Here is a 19,360-nt window from a genome sequence, read left to right as displayed (position 1 = left end):
GGTGTATATAAACTTCTGACCTCAACTGTATATTTTTCAACTAATTAAGTCTGTGTAAAATCAATTCAATGTTAGAAATGTATTGTTGAAAATATGATACAAAGAAATCAGCATATTAGAATGACTTCAGAAGGATATTGTGACACTTAAGACTAAAAAAAATCAGCTTTGACACATGAATAAATTACATTCATTCCAAAATACATTAAAATAGAAAACAATCATTTTAAACTGTAGTAGTATGTCATGTTATGCTTATACTGTATTTTTGATCAAATAAATGCAGCTTTGGTGAACACAAAATACTTCTTTCATATAAAAGATCTCACCCCCAAACTTTGAACCAAATCTTTAATGTGTGTTGTTAGTAACAAAAGGGTGAAGAATATTAAATAAAATATATGCATTCTTATATTTTAGTTTCTCCTTTTTTTGAAAGAAAGAAAAAAACTACTTTTAGCAGACAGAAACAGTCTGTGATATTTTATAAAAATTATAATTGCAATAACAGAGAAGAAGAAATCTAAACAAATCAAGCTTTTTTATTATGGCTGACATATCCAAAAATCTGTTTTCAAATCTACCTCAGCAATGTCAGCAGAAAAGAGCAATGCTCCTGCAGTCTCATTAAATTTAAATGAAAAAACAAAGAATAGAGCAAATACAGGCTCACATGGTGGCTGTGAAAGAAAAGAGAGATATGTACATGTTACTCTAGAGTTTCATACACAGTACAAATTGGTTTTGATACTCTAAAAACATCTAAAAGAATGTGTACAACATCAAAATATTTTCTTAAGAAGCAAATGATAATTTGTCATAAAGACCTACTGTACTCATACTCTGTCTTGGAGATTTTAGGGGCAAATGTGCAATCCAGCACCCATTTCATGCACAAATGTGTGTTTAATAAAGATCATGTACATATAAACACTGGAATTAAATATATAATGTATAATGTACTCAGAAGACAATTTTCCATTTTCAAAAAGACATCAGTTCCACTCTTGTAGTACCAAGGCAAACTATTTCTGACGGTTGCCTATTTCCACATTGATGTTAATAATGACAATCGATGCAACTGTACCGACATTTCACGTTGTAAAACAATTCCTCACCTATTCATATGCCGAGATTTCAAGTCATATTTACACTGGCTGTAATAACAGCTCTGTGTTATAGGAAAAAAAGGCACAGTCTCGATGAATTCAGAGTTTATCTTTCAATGAACACATTTAAAGTCCATGATCTCTAACTCATAAAGCAGCAGACTAATGGTATGTTGCCGTGAGAGGCTTGACATGAGAGTCTTCGAAAAAGAAAACTACGTTCGAACTATAAAAAAAACACATGATAATTCAGTCATAAAATATACAAAAGCTAATTAAAACAAAAGAACAGCCGTTCAACCAAGACCAGTAACACTAAAACCATCCACATGCAGATAAACATTTTATCTTCAATTCTTTATCCTCCTATATTTAAATGTTTTGGTCCAACTGTAACTGTAATGACCAGTATTTACATACATTTGTAGATAAAAATATATTATTTGCAATTGCTGAAAAATGCAAGATTAAACAGTTTAAAAATGGCAAACAGTAAATGGATAATTTCTGGTATTTTAAAGACAAGACATACTGTATGATGTGTTTTTAACAATGTTAAGTACATCTACATCTGTGTATTTCCAAATAAAAATGTATAAATAGCCTTATGAAATTCCAAGAAATAAAGTATTCCTAATTTTACAATAATTAAAGAAATTACTTGATAAAGAGATTCATATGGAAGCCCACTTCCACCACTGAGGAAAAAATAAAAAAGGGTTATTGCGACTTTTCAAATCGCACAATTCAGACTTTTTTTCTCATAATTGTGAGATATAAACTCGCAATTCTGACTTTTTCCTCAGAAGTGAGATATAAACTCATAATTCCGACTTTTTTTCTCATAATTGTGGCATATAAACTCCCAATTCTGACTTTTTCCTCAGAAGTGAGATATAAACTCGCAATTCTGACTTTTTCCTCAGAAGTGAGATATAAACTCACAATTGGGACTTTTTCCTCAGATCTGATATATTAACTCAATTTCTGACTTTTTTTCCTCAGAATTGTGGCATATAAACTCCCAATTCTGACTTTTTCCTCAGAGGTGAGATATAAACTCATAATTCCGACTTTTTTTCTCATAATTGTGGCATATAAACTCCCAATTCTGACTTTTTCCCTCAGAATTGTGAGATATAAACTTGCACTTCTGACTTTTTTCCTCAGGAATGAGATATAAACGTGCAATCCTAATTTTCTTTCCTCAGAATTACATGATATAAACTCGCAATTCTGACTTTTTCCTCAGAAGTGAGATATAAACTCACAATTGGGACTTTTTCCTCAGATCTGATATATTAACTCAATTTCTGACTTTTTTTTCCTCAGAATTGTGGCATATAAACTCCCAATTCTGACTTTTTCCTCAGAAGTGAGATATAAACTCATAATTCTGACTTTTTCCTCGGAAGTGAGATATAAACTCGCAATTCTGACTTTTTCCTCAGAAGTGAGATATAAACTCACAATTGGGACTTTTTCCTCAGATCTGATATATTAACTCAATTTCTGACTTTTTTTCCTCAGAATTGTGGCATATAAACTCCCAATTCTGACTTTTTCTTCAGAAGTGAGATATAAACTCATAATTCTGACTTTTTCCTCAGAATTGTGGCATATAAACTCCCAATTCTGACTTTTTCCTCAGAAGTGAGATATAAACTCATAATTCTTACTTTTTCCCTCAGAATTGTGAAATATAAACTCACAATTGGGACTTTTTCCTCAGATCTGATATATTAACTCAATTTCTGACTTTTTTTTCCTCAGAATTGTGAGATATAAACTCATAATTCTTGACTTTTTTTCCTCAGAATTGTGAGATATAAACTCATAATTCTTGACTTTTTTTCCTCAGAATTGTGAGATATAAACTAATAATTCTGACTTTTTTCCTCAGAATTGTGAGATATAAACTCAGAGTTTCAAGATACAAACTCGCAATTCTGACTTTTTCTCACAACTAAGATATAAACTCACAATTCTGACGTTTTTCTTAGAACTGAGACAAACTCGCAATTTTGACTTTTCTCAGAATTGCAAGTTTGCAAAAAAGTCATATCCCACAAGTTCATATCCCACAATTCTGACTTTGTAACTCGCAACTGTGAGTTTATATCTCAATTCTGAGAAAAAAGTCAAGATTCAAAGAAGTCAAAAATTTTATTCAGTGGTGGAAATGGGCTTTCATAGCTTCAAGAATGTTTAGTAGTCATCTGTACTTTTTACACTTTAAAATAAGACGTAAAAACTCCCAAAACAGCATCGGTCGAAAACACTAAATCTATGAATGCATTAAATAAGTACAATAACAAAATGTTCTGACATGTGGCAGCACCTGTATCAAATCCTTTATGGCAGAAAGGTGATGGTTGTCTTGAATAACGACACGGTCACAGTCACTTTTAAAGCTCATTAGAGAGCTTTTAAGCCTTCTTTGAAATGATATGTATTGGGGGGATAAAGCTCTTTGACAGCTATTTGGCCCCAAGACTCTTCCCTGTGGCACGGACTAGTTTCAGCCTCTCTAAATGCACGCGTCCAGATGGAGAACAGTCAGGCAGAATGCATCGTGTCCTCTCTCCAGTGTTTCTGACCACAGCATACAGTGTTATGAAGCACCGCTGAGTCTCAGGTAGTCTTTGGGTAGATTTTCTCATAGAAAAAGTTCTGTGCCAGTAGGTACAGTTCTCCATCTTTTTCTCTCACCGCGTGAGCCCGAACGTACTGGAACTGCTCTAGTGCAAACTCATAAAACTCATTCTCCATTTTCCAGATGTCTGACTGCTGCAGTCTGGCTATAGACTCTTTGGTGGGCGGCTTCTTCTCACTCGTTTTCCTTAGGTGCGATTTCTTCCCTTTAGAAATAGACAAACATTTTAAAAAAATATTCTCCATCTAATAGACTTAAGACATTTTCTTTGCAGTCGTACCTGTCCGATAGAGCTCTGTGGCCCCCTTAAAAAAGCGAGGAAGTGCCGCCTCTAACATCATCACAAAGTCTTCCAACTCCTCTGTTACTCCAACTAACATATATTCATTCACCAGGTTGTATTTGGCTTGCTCCAAAGCCCATCTGCTACCAATGTTCCTGTGAAGAAATTATTGAGAAAATGTAACGAGAGTCCTAAAAGTGGTTGATCTGAAATACGCATAAAGACACTGAACAGCCTACCAGCACTCAGAGTAATGACCACAGAAGAAGGGAATCTGAAGCCACAGTTTCTCTGGAGCACAGTCAGATCCTCCAGCAGCTACACACTCATCAAACGTCTGAAACAGAAAAAAAGTTTAAATGTACAGTTCAGTATGTAATAAAGAAAAAAGTTCAGGAAATTATAACACACATTTTAATACAATTTTTGGATTTTTGAAATCATAATTTATAATAATAATATAATTAATTCCTATAGAAAATGATAATGATAATAATCTTACATATTATATTAATAATATCACATTACATATTATATTATTATTATTACAATACTAGACCGTACAATAAAGACCATTTTCATGAAGTTAATAGCACAACATTTAATGCAATTTTGGAATTTTTAATCATCATTTATAAAAAAAAATGTATTGTATTATTTATGAATATAATTATACATTTTATTTGTAATTTTTACGTAATATATAAATACAACATTTTATATATTGATGATAACACAGTATTACATATTATATTATTATAATACATTATATTAATATCACATATTTTATTATTACATATTATAATTATAATTTTACAATAATAATAATAATAATTAACCAAGGCCATGTTAATGAAGTTAATAGCACACTTTTAATACATTTCTTTTTATTTTTTAATCATCATTTATAATAATTTATTATAAAATTTATTAATAGAATTTAAAATTGTATTCGTAATTTTTACATAATGATATATATTACATTTTACATAAAAATAATAATATTAAATATTATACTAATTATATTACATATTATATTTTATTAATACTACTATATCTTTTATTACTATAACATTACATGTAGTATTATTAATATTACAACATTTATTAATATTGAACAAGGCCATGTTTATGAAGTTCATAGCACAACTTTTAATACAATTTTTGGAATTATCTAATAATCATTTATAATAATAATTCACTTTATTATTTATGAATATAATTAAAATTGTATTTGTAATTTTTACAAAATAATATACTTTACATTTTATATCACATATTTTATTATTAGTATAATGTTACATGTATTAATATTAGAATGCTACTACTAATAAAAGCAGTCCATGTTTATGAAGTTAATAGCACAACTTTAAATCAATCATTAAATATTAATAATAGTTTATAATAATTTATAGTTTTAGTATTTAAGAATATCACTTAAAATGTTATTTGCACTTTTTAACATAATATATAAAATATATAATATATAACTATATTCATAATTATATTACAATATTAATAAAATTTAATATTACATTTTTTAAGTAATATTTTTTACTAACACAATAACTTTTATTTTGTGAACCTAAACTTGAGGTACCTTATAGTAGTGAAATTTATAATAACCATAAATAGGATAAAAGTACATAAAACAACTATCGAACCAGACTCACCTTTTTGTCTCCTTGCTTCCTGCGTCGCAGACCTGGTCTGTAGTCATCACCAAAGCGCAGGAAATAGTAATAAGACACCAGACGCTCAATAGGATCCCGAATAACATTTATGTAAACAGGCTTTTTCTTCACTCCAAATCTGATAAAGAGATGGAAAATGATCTGTAATTAGTACCATATTAGTATAGCACAATCAACACATTTAAATAAAAGCTTTATGCATGTAGGTAAGGTATAGGGAGACCCACAAAACTGAAAACTAACAATGATTATATTGTTTAAAATCAGCTTTGAGAGGCTTGCTGCAATTCCCTTTACAGCCACCGGGAGTCAGCAGCAACCAATTGCTTTTTGGGTTTTTAGGAATGCAAAACAACATCCTTTCAATAGATATGAATGAATGAGTGGCTAATGCAGGATTCTAGTTAGTTGGCAAATTATTCTTGAGTGATATTGACATTGAAGGCAAAACCTGAAACCACTCTAAACAGCGTTACTCATGCAAAACACAATGTCCACAACAGATTGAGAGAATCTGAACCGAGCAAAAGTGACAGAAGCACATAATACATACTTGGCGAAGTCTAAAAATGAAACATGTCCGTGGTAGAACGCAGGCTTCATCTCCTTCCACAACGTCACATTCTTTACAAACCGTACCTGAAACATGAATAAATAAGTAAAAATTTACCTCTTTAGAGTTTAATGATAGAAATGTGTCCATTTTAAGTCCTCTAAAGCCTCAGGATAATATATAGCCACCATACTATAACATCTGCTGCAGTGCACTATTAAAGAAATGCTTTGTGCCATTTAGAAGCTGTTTGGTGCATTTTAGCAAATGGAAACATTTGGATCCTTCCAGCATTATCATCTGTTGTGTGGATAGCTGTGCGAAGCACTATCATGCACAAGTAATACAAAACTGACCTGATCCTGAAGAGACATGACGGGATTGTTTTTGGTGGTGTTGATGTGCAGCACATGGTAGTGGTTTTTGTTGCACAGGTCGTAGGCGATGTTACTGAAGGAGGTACTGGCTGTTTTGGGCACTCGGTTGTAGATGACCACCAAATCGTCCTCCTCTACCAGGGCCTCCTTCGCCCCCTCTTGAATGTGACGCTGCTCAATCTCCCGTACCTCATGTCTGGCAATGGCACGCTCTGCAATGGAGAAGAAGATGAGGAGACATTTATGCAAAATCCTTCAAAAATACCTTTCTGGGCGCTAGAATGTGTCAGTTGTGTTGTTGTCTACGCTCTCGGACTTCATCAAAAATACCTTAATTTGTGTTCCAAAATTAAACAAAGGTCTTATGGGTTTGGAACAAGATGAGGGTGAGTAATTAATGACAGGTAAACTATCCTGTTATTATAAGGCTAAATTACCATAATGCAAAATACAGATACAGATATTTGACGTGAATTTATGAACAAAATGTACTCTGCAGTTGAAACAGAAAATGTCCTTCAGTCCCGTAATACTCGTGAGATCTTGAGATGGAAACTTGACAGTGTACACAATGTGGCGACAGTAGTGTGTAAATGTGAGCTGGCGCTCGGGCAGCTGCTGCTGTGAGGTGATGATGTCAAGCCAACCACAGCACATTCCCACTCAACTCTGCCTGTTCTCGGGTCAAAGAACCCAGTCTCCAACCATCACATGCAGACAGCTGTTATCGGCCATGACAACAACTGTTGCTACGCCACATTACGGTGTCTCACGACAACAGAGAACAAATTGTTACTATTGCAAAAAGCATTTTGACATTTAAAGGAAGGACCCTCAGGTCAAAACGTAGATTAGTTGGTTTCTTCATTCATTTATTTATTTATTCTCTTTTCATGGTAATGCAACATAAAATACCACAACAATACAACAATACAACAAACAAACAAACCATGAAACAAAAGAGAATAGGAGTAGGATGAAGAAAACAATCTTATAGACTCCTACCCCATTCTTATATTTTAAAATTTACAAAATAAATTGGATTAGATGACCTCACAGACATAAAAAACAAAAAATCCATCCAATGATATTAATTCTGCTTACATAACAAGGGAACAAACAAACAAAAATACAATAATAATAATTCTGACAACAAAAACGAATCATTGACCCTCTTCTTTGTACAAAATAAATATCTTCTGTTTATACTTATATTTAAATCGCAAAATATTTGAACAACATTTTAGATCATTTTCTAATGAATTCCATATTTTCACACCAGAAACTGAGACACACATTTGTTTAAGAGTATTTCCAGCAAAAGGTTGTTTAAAGTCATTATTTCTTCTACTTGTCTCACTATTCACAGTAAAGAGAGTTTGCAATCCATCCGGTAACATACAATGTTTTGCTTTATGAACTACTAATAACGTTTGCAAAGAAACCAAAGAAATTTAGCGTTACATCACTTGCTCACCAACAGATCCTCTGGAGTGAATAGGTGCTGTCAGAATGAGAGCCCAAGTCTTTCTTTCTTTAGCTGAAAAGAAATAATTTTTTTTTGAGAAAAACATTCCAGGATTTTCCTCCATATACTTCTCCAATGGTGGCCAATGGGTTGAAGTCCAAATTTGCAGTTTCAATGCAGCTTCAAAGCGACAATCCCAGCTGAGGAATAAGGGGCTTATCTAGCGAAACAATCGGCCATTTAAAAAAAAAAAAAAAAAAAAAAAAAAAAAAACTAGCACTAGCTCTAGCGATGCGCACGTGTCTTCACACATTATGTTAAAACGTCACGCATGGATAGCTCTTTGTCTGTGTCATCTGGTTCAAAAAGGTAGGGTAAGGTGAAAAACTCATCTCATTTTCTTTTCTAACTTCAAACTTCAAAACATTTTTGTGTAGAAGGCATTTGACTTTCTTTGCACGTTTGCTTTGTAAACACTGGGTCGGTACTTCCGCCTATGTCAAGTGTGCTATTACGTGATGTGTGAGGTCGACCTAGTGCAAGACAAGAATTTGTTAAATATATAATTGTTTATTTATGTTATTGTTTAGTTATATGTAAGTATATTAAAGGGATATTTCACCCAAAAATGAAAATTTGATGTTTATCTGCTTACCCCCAGGGCATCCAAAATGTAGGTGACTTTTTTTCCTCAGCAGAACACAAACGAAGATTTTTAACGAAAACCGATGCGGTCTGTCAGCCAAATAATGGCAATGGATGGGCACCAGACCATTAAAAGTAAACAAAAACATGCACAGACAAATCTAAATTACACCCTGCGACTCGTGACGATACATTGATGTCCTAAGACACGAAACGATCGGTTTTTGCGAAAAACTGAACAGTATTTATATCATTTTTTACCTTTGATACACAGCCACGTCCAACTGTCATGAGCATGAGTTTAGCATCAGACACGTTACATGTGAACGCGCTCTGGCGTAGTATACGCAAACACCGGAAGCAATCTGTCGCATGTATACAACACTCATTGTTTACACAGAGCACAGAGATTGTAGGTATAGCAGCTATTCAAAATGGTAATTACTTGCGCTTATCCTGATTGTTTAAACCGATTTAAAGCTAAAAGATTACGTTTGCTTGCTCAAACTCATCCGGGACTTTTCACCGATTTCCTCTTACTGCGTTTGCATATATTATGCCAGAGCGCGTACACGCGTAACGAGCCGGATGCTAACCGCGTGCTCAGGACAGATGGATGTGGCTGTGTATCAAAGGTAAAAACTGATATAAATACTTTTCAGTTTCTCGCAAAAAATTATCGTTTCGTGTCTTAAGACATCAATGTATCGAGTCGCAGGGTGTAATTTGGATTTGTCTGTGCATGTTTTTGTTTACTTTTAAAGGTTTGGTGCCCATCTACGTCCATTATATGACTGGCAGACTGCACCGGTTTTCGTTAAAAATCTTTGTTTGTATTCTTCTGAGAAAACAAAGTCACCTACATCTTGGATGCCGTGGGGGTAAGCAGATAAACATAAAATTTTCATTTTTGTGTGAACTATCCCTTTAAAGGATAACTATTGCCAAAATGCAACCTGGGCTGTTTTTTTTTTTTACTGTAAATGAGACAAACATATATCTAAAAGCATAATTAGGACAAACAAGCCGTTTTTGAGATTGACCGTGATTTTGTTTTGTTTTCAATGGCCGGTGAATGGGAGTACTAGGGGCACAAATTTGAGCGCATCAAAATCGATATTTTTACAACACTAAGAAGGCTCGACACACCATGAAACTTTGCTTGAAGTATCGCCTGGGTCTCTACACATGAACTCCAGCATTGAGAACATTGTTTGTGTACACAGAGTTTACTAAAAAGAAAGGTTTTGAACAACTCACTTTCACTGTTTGGGTTTCCGCTCGCAGCCATCTTGCCAGTCAAGAAGTGTCGATCTCCGAATGAGTATGAATGGACTCCATAGGATGAAATATTAGGCTTATATGAGGCTCTTTTTACAACTAGAAGGTTAATATTGTTTTTCACTTGCGACAAAACAATGAATTAGCCGTGCATTTATATGGAAATATGCTTTAGGAGCTATCCATCCTCGCATTCGGAGATCGACACTTCTTGACTGGCAAGACGGCCGCGAGCGGAAACTCAAACAGTGAAAGTGAGTTGTTCAAAACCTTTCTTTTTAGTAAACTCTGCGTACACAATGTTGTCAATGCTCGAGTTCATGTGTAGAGACCCAGGCGATACTTCGAGCAAAGTTTCATGGTGTGTCGAGCCTTCTTAGTGTTGTAAAAATATAGATTTTGACGTGCTCAAATGTATGCCCCTAGTACTCCCATTCACCGGCCATTGAAAACAAAACGAAACCACGGTCAATCTCAAAAACGGCTCGTTTGTCGTAATTATACTTTTAGATATAAGTTTGTCTCGTTTACAGTAAAAAAAAAACAGCCCAGGTTGCATTTTGGCAATAGTTATCCTTTAATGTTTATTTGCTAGATAAGACCCTTATTCCTCATCTGGGATCGTGTAGAGCTCTTTGAAGTTGCATTAAAAGTGCAATTTGGACTTTCAACCTGCTGGCCACCATTGAAATCCACTAAATGGAGAAAAATCCTGGAATGTTTTTCTCAAAAACCTTTATTTCTTTTCGACTGCAGAAAGAAAGACATGAACATCTTGGATGACACGGGTGAGTAAATTATCAGGTAAATTATTATTTTCATTTTGGAAGTCAACTTCTTTAATTAACGGACTTGTGAAGTGCAAATCATTTAGGCGTTTTAACTTTAAACCATCACTTCTGGCCAAAATAGGTCACTTCTGGACAGTTTTTGCTTGTGGATATTTCTCTCCTGATTCAGATGAGACAACTGTTATACTGGAGAAAGCAATATTATGGATAGAGGACTCATTTTTAGTAAAAAAAATGTATTAATTACAATGTTTTTTTTAAACAAACACACAGCTTTTCACTTCATAATACATTTATTGATGGACTGGAGTCACATGGATTATTGTGATGTTTTATCAGCTGTTTAAACTCTCATTCTCACGGCACCTATTCACTGCAGAGCATCCATTGGTGAGCAGCAGAACATGCTAAATTTCGCCAATTCAGTTTTATTTTCAGATAAAACTATTTAATTAAAGGAGACCTACTGTTATATTACAATATGTAATTAAAGCTGCGAGCAGCGATGAACGGGCCCTCGCACCCGGGCTCACCGCCGACCGGTGGCTTCAGGAAAACAGCAAACGGTGGGCAGTATGCTTTTAATACAGTAAATATAGAAAAAATGTGTCATAAGTCATTTAAATGTGCCAAACTTGCCGCTGCCAGCTGGTGGCGCTATACCTATAACTGATTATTGGCATGTAGATGTGTTCAGGCCAGCACTATTATCAAACATATGAAGTTTGGTGCAGATTGACCTTGGTGTGTTTGAGTTAGTGAAATATATGAGATATCCTGCTGCCAACAGGTGGCGCTATGATAATATCTGAATATTGGTCTTTAGGTGTCTTCAGGCCAGGACTCTTACCAAACCTGTGAATTTTGTGGCAGATCAGACATTTTCAGGCTAAGTTATAACCACTTCTATGTCTATGCAGAAACATCAAACTTTGTCAGGCCACCACGGACATGCCCTTTAATGAAAACTCAAGATCTTCACAATTTAACATCTCTAAGGCCTCAAGATCAGACTGACCAAATATAATGTTGATTTAATTAAATGCAATCAATGCAAGGACTTCAGATAGATGCCAACTGTGAACCAGTATGCTACAAATAAGAACATGTAATTCATGATGATAGCAAAATGTTATTATTGCTTCCTTTATATCCACCACTTCTGCTTAAATGTCATTGTTACCTATCTGTACAATTTTTGTATAATATATTTTTGTATAAAATCAATTGTTGTCATAACTAAGAATCAATAAGGAAGACGGTGCCCAGTTGGCACATGCATTCACAGTAACCATCTGCTAGTTTGGATTTTAAGTTTACAGAATTGAAAGGGTTACACTTTAAAATCAACACACAGACACATACACACAAAATATAAAATGTTGCCATCCAGTTTCATTTGTTAAAATTAACTATATCAGTTAACATGACCAATAAATAAATAGCATTTATTAATGTTAATTAATATTAAGCTAAAAAAAAGTATTCATATAAAGTTTATGTACAGTGAATTAACATGAACATGAACACAGTTCATGTGGGTGTACAGCAATACACAATAAAGTGCTCTATAAACGCTTCATTCTTTCAAAATATCTTTAAAAATCAAGTTGAGTATTTTAACGGGGTGATATATATATTTATAACTGTTCTTAAAATTATGGTTTTCAGATGTTTTGAAGAGATAACAGTAACGTTTGTTTTGTTGTCAAAGTTTGTCTTAATTTTTTATTATTATTATTTTATATTCAATAAATAACACTATGTAAATATTGTCTATCAATGAAGATAAATTGATCATGCTAAAAAGTTGTATTTTTTTAAATCTTTTGCTATGTGACTGAATAGGACAAGTTCATGGTACAGTTAAGTAAAAATAAATAAAAAACAACAACTGCAAAATACGAACAATGAAAGACTTAGTGACCCTTTATATTTTCTCAAAATATCAGACTCTCAAAGATCAGACATATTTATGTAATTACACTACATATGTGCATTTTTTGTTCAAAGATGGTCTGTAGAATGGCTCTCTACTCTGTCACCCTCTCTGCCTCTCACCCCTCCCCCCTGCAATAATGAGCTTCTCTGTGCCTGACTGAACGCACACACATACTGTAGAGACATTCACCAGAGTGACAGCAGGTTTCTGAGTTATTTTTTTAATTTTCTTTAATTCATTGAAGCTTGTATAAAATTAATATTTCCAGCACTTGCTCAGAATGATTAGATCTCTGTGTGAAAAAAGTTTTAAAGAGTTTGGATGCTGCACTTTAAAGATATAAAAAATTAGGGTTATGTTTTTTACTACATCTTTAAAAAATCACCACGTCAACACCGTTCGAGATATCCCAAATCCGCTCGCAATTTAACATCTTCAGAATCTTCTCTTCATGTTAAAAAAGTTTGGTGTGAACAGCTGGTTGTTCTTAGGAGTAGTGTGAATTTGTTTACTACCTGATTTTTCAAAAAATCCACCTTCAAATCAAAATAGCCGGCTTTCTGTTGGTCTTAGCTAATGAGTTTGATTTAGAAAGTTGTCCAGATTGATGAGAACAATATATGTACAGAGTTTGGTGACTGTAGGAAAAACTAACCCCCCAACTTTTGTCAAAAGATGGCGCTATAGAGTGCCTGCTCCACGCCCATTTATGACCTTTTGCCAGTGTCTAACTATCATTAATATTGATGTGTGTGTTGAGTTTCATGAAATTCTAAGCATGTTATCTGCCTCGAAAAGACAGGAATGTAATTTTAAAGTTTGACACGTTGCCATGGCAACAGCATTTGATTTATCATCGACCCCTTTACATATTCTTATCGGCCGTGTTTTGACATGATTTTGATGAAGTTTAAAGAAAATCGAGTAAAATTAAGAGGCTGATTTCAAAGCATTTTGAAAATGACACGTTTCCTGCTGCCAGTTGGTGGCGCTATAACTTTGACTCATAATAGTCACATTTATGGAATCGGCATCATACAAGGAACAAACTGGTGAAGTTTTATCAGAATCAGGCAATGTGTGCAACAGTTATTAGACACTTCCTGTTTCTCATTTCTCGCCATAACTTTGTCGCCTTGCCACGGCCAAACCGTTCGAGATATCAAAAATCTCCTCGCAATTTAGCGTCCCCAATGTCTTGAGATCATGCTGACCGAGTTTGGTGACAATCCCATGGAATTCCTGGGAGGAGTACGTTAAATTCCAGAGCATGCGCTTTTTAAACAGCCCTAAATATCCCACTTCCTGTTGCGTGGAGCCCATGACATAGAGTACAAAAGTTGTTCAGCTCGATGAGTTCTATATGTGTACCGAGTTTCATATGAGTACGTGCAAGTATGTGTGCGCAGTACATCAAGTTTTCAAACTGTGTTCCAGGGGGCGCTGTAGAGGCCCTGAACCACGCCCGGGTCCCAGCCTCTGTGGCATCCGGACGACGGCAGATTCCGACGTGTGTGCAAATTTTCAAGAGTTTTTGAGTATGTTAAGGCCCCCAAAAGTGCCCCAACGGTTGAAAAAAAATAAAAATAAAATTAAAGCTGCAAGCAGCGTTGACCGGGCCCTCGCCGTCTGGCAGTCGCCATCCCGATAGCTTCAGGAAAACGGTGCCCAGTTGGCACATGCATTCACAATAACCCTTTGGACTAACCCTAACTGTCTCTCCTCCTGTCTGACTCTTTCTCTTACCACCCATCCCACCTCCTTACACTCAGCCACTTACCACACAAACACACACATAGAGTGCAGAGCAGAGTGAGATCAGATTTGTTTTTTAATTTTCTTTCATTCGTGGAGTTTTGTATAATTATGAAATGAACTGTGTTTAATCAGAATGAATAGTTATTTGTATGAAAAAAGTTTCAAAGAGTTAGGATGCTGCACTTTAAATATATAATAAATCATTGAAAATTGAAAATGGAAAATAAAATTCTAGGCACGCTATCTGCCTCAAAAACACAGGAAACAAATATTTGAATGTATTTTGTATTTTTATTTATTTGCCATGGCAACAGCATTTGAGGCATCAGGGACGCCTTTACAGACTCTCATCGGCCGTGTTTTTACATCATTCTGATGAAGTTTGAAGAAAATCGAGTACAAATATATTGTTCGTTGTTCGTTCGTGTGTTAGTTCATTAACCAATGTTAACAAAAGAGACCCTATTTTAAATAGTTACCATGTTTTATGATCTACATCCATTTTTAAATATTATTTTAATGATCTATAAGCATCTGTGAAATAATTATAAACAAATATATTAAAAATAAATACATATTAACTTAGTTGATGTATTTGTTTCTCATTCTAATTAAGTGAACTGAGCAGTATAGTGTCATACTTATAAGATTTTTTATTCTATCAGTGAGATTGTATATATGTATATAAATCATATAATTTTTCCTTAAAAGATTAAAAAAAGATTTTAATGCTCTTTAAGCACCTATACAAAATAATTATGTAAAAGTACACTGACAGTACAGTCTATATCAACTGATTCTATGGATTATTTTCATTCTTATACACTGAGAATGAGCTAAATAGCATTAAAGGTCAAACGATTCCTTATCTTATGAGGACCTCTAGTGTTCATCCCTGGTATTAGAGCTTTAATCTGACAAATTTATGTGACACTTTTAATGTTTTTGGGGCCTCTGAGCATGATAACATTTTGAAACTACACGTATTTCCTAAGAATTTCTTGTTCTTTATATGTAAAAAGTTTTGATGAGTTAGAATAATACAATTTAAAGATACATGAAAATAACTCTTCATCTTTTTTATTGTTACTTTCATAAATCACCACATCAACACCGTTCAAGATGTCCCAAAGCCGTTCACAATTTAACATCTTCAGTATCTTGGCATCATGTTGACAAAGTTTGGTGTGAACTGTCTGATTCTGCTATGAGTGATATGAATTTATTCACAGCTATATTTAAAAACACAGGAAACAAATGTTAAAGTTTGACATGTTGCCATGGCAACAGCATTTGATGTATCAAGGACCCCTTCACAGATTCTCATCGGCCGTGTTTTGATATTATTCTGATGAAGTTTGAAGCAAATTGAGTAAAATTAAGAGGTTGATTTAAAAGCGTTTTGCAAGCAACACACTTCCTGCTGCCAGTTGGTGGCGCTATAAATTTGACTCATAATAGTCACATCTCTGTGATCGGTATCATACGACGAACAAACTGCTTAAGTTTGGTCAAAATCAGATAAAGTGTGTCAAAATTATTAGACATTTCCTGTTTCTCATTTCTCGCCATAATTTGTCGCCCTGCCACGGCCAAACCGTTCGAGATACCAAAAATCCCCTGGCAATTTTGCATTCCCAATATCTTGAGATCATGCTGACCGAGTTTGGTGGCCATCGGTGGAAAGTTCTAGGAGGAGTATTTCAAATTCCACAGCTTGATTTTTCCAAAAATCCATATTTAAATAAAAATAGCTGACTTCCTGTTGGTCGTAGCTAATGGGTGTAAATTAGAAAGTTGTCCGGCTTGATGAGTCCAATATATGTACCGAGTTTGGTGACTGTAGGACAAAGTAACCCCCCAACTTTTGTCAAAAGGTGGCGCTATGGAGCGCCTGCTCCACGCCCATTTATGGGCTTTTATCAGTGTTTAACTGTCATTAATACAGATGTGTGTGTTGAGTTTCATGAAATTCTAAGCATTTTAAGTGGCTCAAAAACACAAAAAACTAAAGTTAAAGTTTGACACGTTGCCATGGCAACATGATAAAAGTTATGGATAACGTCCTTCACAGATTCTTATCGGTCGTGTTTTGACATTATTGGGATGAAGTTTGAAGCAAATTGAGTAAAATTAAGAGGCTGAGTTTAAAGCGTTTCAAAAACGTCACGCTTTCTGCTGCCAGTTGGTGGCGCTATAACGTTGACTCATAATAGTCACATCTCTGTGATCGGCATCAGACGATGAACAAACTGCTGAAGTTTGGTCAAAATCAGACAAAGTGTGTTAAAGTTATTAGACACTTCCTGTTTCTCATTTCTCGCCATAACTTTGTCGCCCCGCCACGGCCAAACCGTTCGAAATATCAAAATTCCCCTGGCAATTTTGCGTCCCCAATGTCTTGAGATCATGCTGACCGAGTTTGGTGGCCATCGGTGGATACACCTAGGAGGAGTATATCAAATTCCATTGCATGCGCTTTTTAGACATCCCTGAATAGCTGACTTCCTGTTGGGCGAAGCACTGACTTTGAGCATGAAAGTTGTTCGGCCCAATGGGGTCTATATGTGTATGAATTTTGATAAATGTAGGTCAACCGGTGTGTGCTCCAGAGTCCCTCAAAAGTAAAAATTTTTAACGCTGTGCCACGCCCCCCCCAGGTCACCCCCCCATGTCAAAGTTTGTCCGGCCCTGATGGCCGCAGGTTCCAATGTGTGTGCAAAGTTTCAAGAGTTTTCGTGTATGTTAAGGGCCCCGAAATGACCCAAAACATTGATGAAATAATAATAATAATAATAATTAAAGCTGCAAGCAGCGTTGACCGGGCCCTCGCCGTCTGGCAGTCGCCATCCCAATAGCATCAGGAAAACGGTGCCCAGTTGGCACATGCATTCACAATAACCCTTTGGACTAACCCTAACTGTCTCTCCTCCTGTCTGACTCTTTCTCTTACCACCCATCCCACCTCCTTACACTCAGCCACTTACCACACAAACACACACATAGAGTGCAGAGCAGAGTGAGATCAGATTTGTTTTTTAATTTTCTTTCATTCGTGGAGTTTTATATAATTATTAAATGAACTGTGTTTAATCAGAATGAATAGTTATTTGTATGAAAAAAGTTTCAAAGAGTTAGGATGCTGCACTTTAAATATATAATAAATCATTGAAAATTGAAAATGGGAAATGAAATTCTAGGCACGCTATCTGCCTCAAAAACACAGGAAACAAATATTTGAATGTATTTTTTATTTTTATTTATTTGCCATGGCAACAGCATTTGATGCATCAGGGGCGCCTTTACAGACTCGGCCGTGTTTTTACATTATTCTGATGAAGTTTGAATAAAATCGAGTACAAATATATTGTCCGTTGTTCGTTCGTGTTTGTTAGTTCATTAAACAATGTTAACAAAAGAGACCCTATTTTAAATAGTTACCATGTTTTATGATCTACATCCATTTTTTTATATTATTTTAATGATCTATAAGCATCTGTGAAATAATTATAAACAAATATATTAAAAATAAATACATATTTACTTAGTTGATGTATTTGTTTCTCATTCTAATTAAGTGAACTGAGCAGTATAGTGTCATACTTATAATATTTTTTATTCTATCAGTGAGATTGTATATATGTATATAAATCATATAATTTTTCCTTAAAAGATTAAAAAAAGATTTTAATGCTCTTTAAGCACCTATACAAAATAATTATGTAAAAGTACACTGACAGTACAGTCTATATCAACTGATTCTATGGATTATTTTCATTCTTATACACTGAGAATGAGCTAAATAGCATTAGAGGTCAAACGATTCCTTATCTTATGAGGACCTCTAGTGTTCATCCCTGGTATTAGAGCTTTAATCTGACAAATTTATGTGACACTTTTAATGTTTTTGGGGCCTCTGAGCATGATAACATTTTGAAACTACACGTATTTCCTAAGAATTTCTTGTTCTTTATATGTAAAAAGTTTTGATGAGTTAGAATAATGCAATTTAAAGATATATGAAAATAACTCTTCATCTTTTTTATTGTTACTTTCATAAATCACCACATCAACACCGTTCAAGATGTCCCAAAGCCGTTCACAATTTAACATCTTCAGTATCTTGGCATCATGTTGACAAAGTTTGGTGTGAACTGTCTGATTCTGCTATGAGTGATATGAATTTATTCACAGCTATATTTAAAAACACAGGAAACAAATGTTAAAGTTTGACATGTTGCCATGGCAACAGCATTTGATGTATCAAGGACCCCTTCACAGATTCTCATCGGCCGTGTTTTGATATTATTCTGATGAAGTTTGAAGCAAATTGAGTAAAATTAAGAGGTTGATTTAAAAGCGTTTTGCAAGCAACACACTTCCTGCTGCCAGTTGGTGGCGCTATAACTTTGACTCATAATAGTCACATCTCTGTGATCGGTATCATACGACGAACAAACTGCTTAAGTTTGGTCAAAATCAGATAAAGTGTGTCAAAATTATTAGACATTTCCTGTTTCTCATTTCTCGCCATAATTTGTCGCCCTGCCACGGCCAAACCGTTCGAGATAGCAAAAATCCCCTGGCAATTTTGCATTCCCAATATCTTGAGATCATGTTGACCGAGTTTGGTGGCCATCGGTGGAAAGGTCTAGGAGGAGTATTTCAAATTCCACAGCTTGATTTTTCCAAAAATCCATATTTAAATAAAAATAGCTGACTTCCTGTTGGTCGTAGCTAATGGGTGTAAATTAGAAAGTTGTCCGGCTTGATGAGTCCAATATATGTACCGAGTTTGGTGAC

The 19,360-nt window shown here is 34.7% G+C and overlaps 1 protein-coding gene across 1 annotated transcript in view; it reads right to left on the bottom strand.

Moving 5' to 3' along the window:
• Positions 1 to 522: 522 nt before the first annotated feature.
• hs2st1a (heparan sulfate 2-O-sulfotransferase 1a) overlaps positions 523 to 19,360 on the bottom strand; it is a 57,657-nt gene continuing 38,819 nt past the window's right edge. Inside the window, exons 2-7 of the mRNA XM_073848665.1 lie at positions 6,652 to 6,884; positions 6,296 to 6,381; positions 5,722 to 5,860; positions 4,288 to 4,385; positions 4,046 to 4,203; positions 523 to 3,970 (exon numbers count right to left, since the gene is read on the bottom strand). Of these exons, the coding sequence (XP_073704766.1) occupies positions 3,744 to 3,970; positions 4,046 to 4,203; positions 4,288 to 4,385; positions 5,722 to 5,860; positions 6,296 to 6,381; positions 6,652 to 6,884 (941 nt within the window). The 3' untranslated portion in view covers positions 523 to 3,743. The remainder of the gene's footprint in view (positions 3,971 to 4,045; positions 4,204 to 4,287; positions 4,386 to 5,721; positions 5,861 to 6,295; positions 6,382 to 6,651; positions 6,885 to 19,360) is intronic.

This window comes from Garra rufa, chromosome 10 (assembly GCF_049309525.1).
Source record: "Garra rufa chromosome 10, GarRuf1.0, whole genome shotgun sequence".
Lineage (NCBI taxonomy): Eukaryota > Metazoa > Chordata > Actinopteri > Cypriniformes > Cyprinidae > Garra > Garra rufa.
The sequence above is the reverse complement of the archived record's forward strand: the minus strand, read 5'-3'. Positions and strand labels throughout refer to the sequence as shown.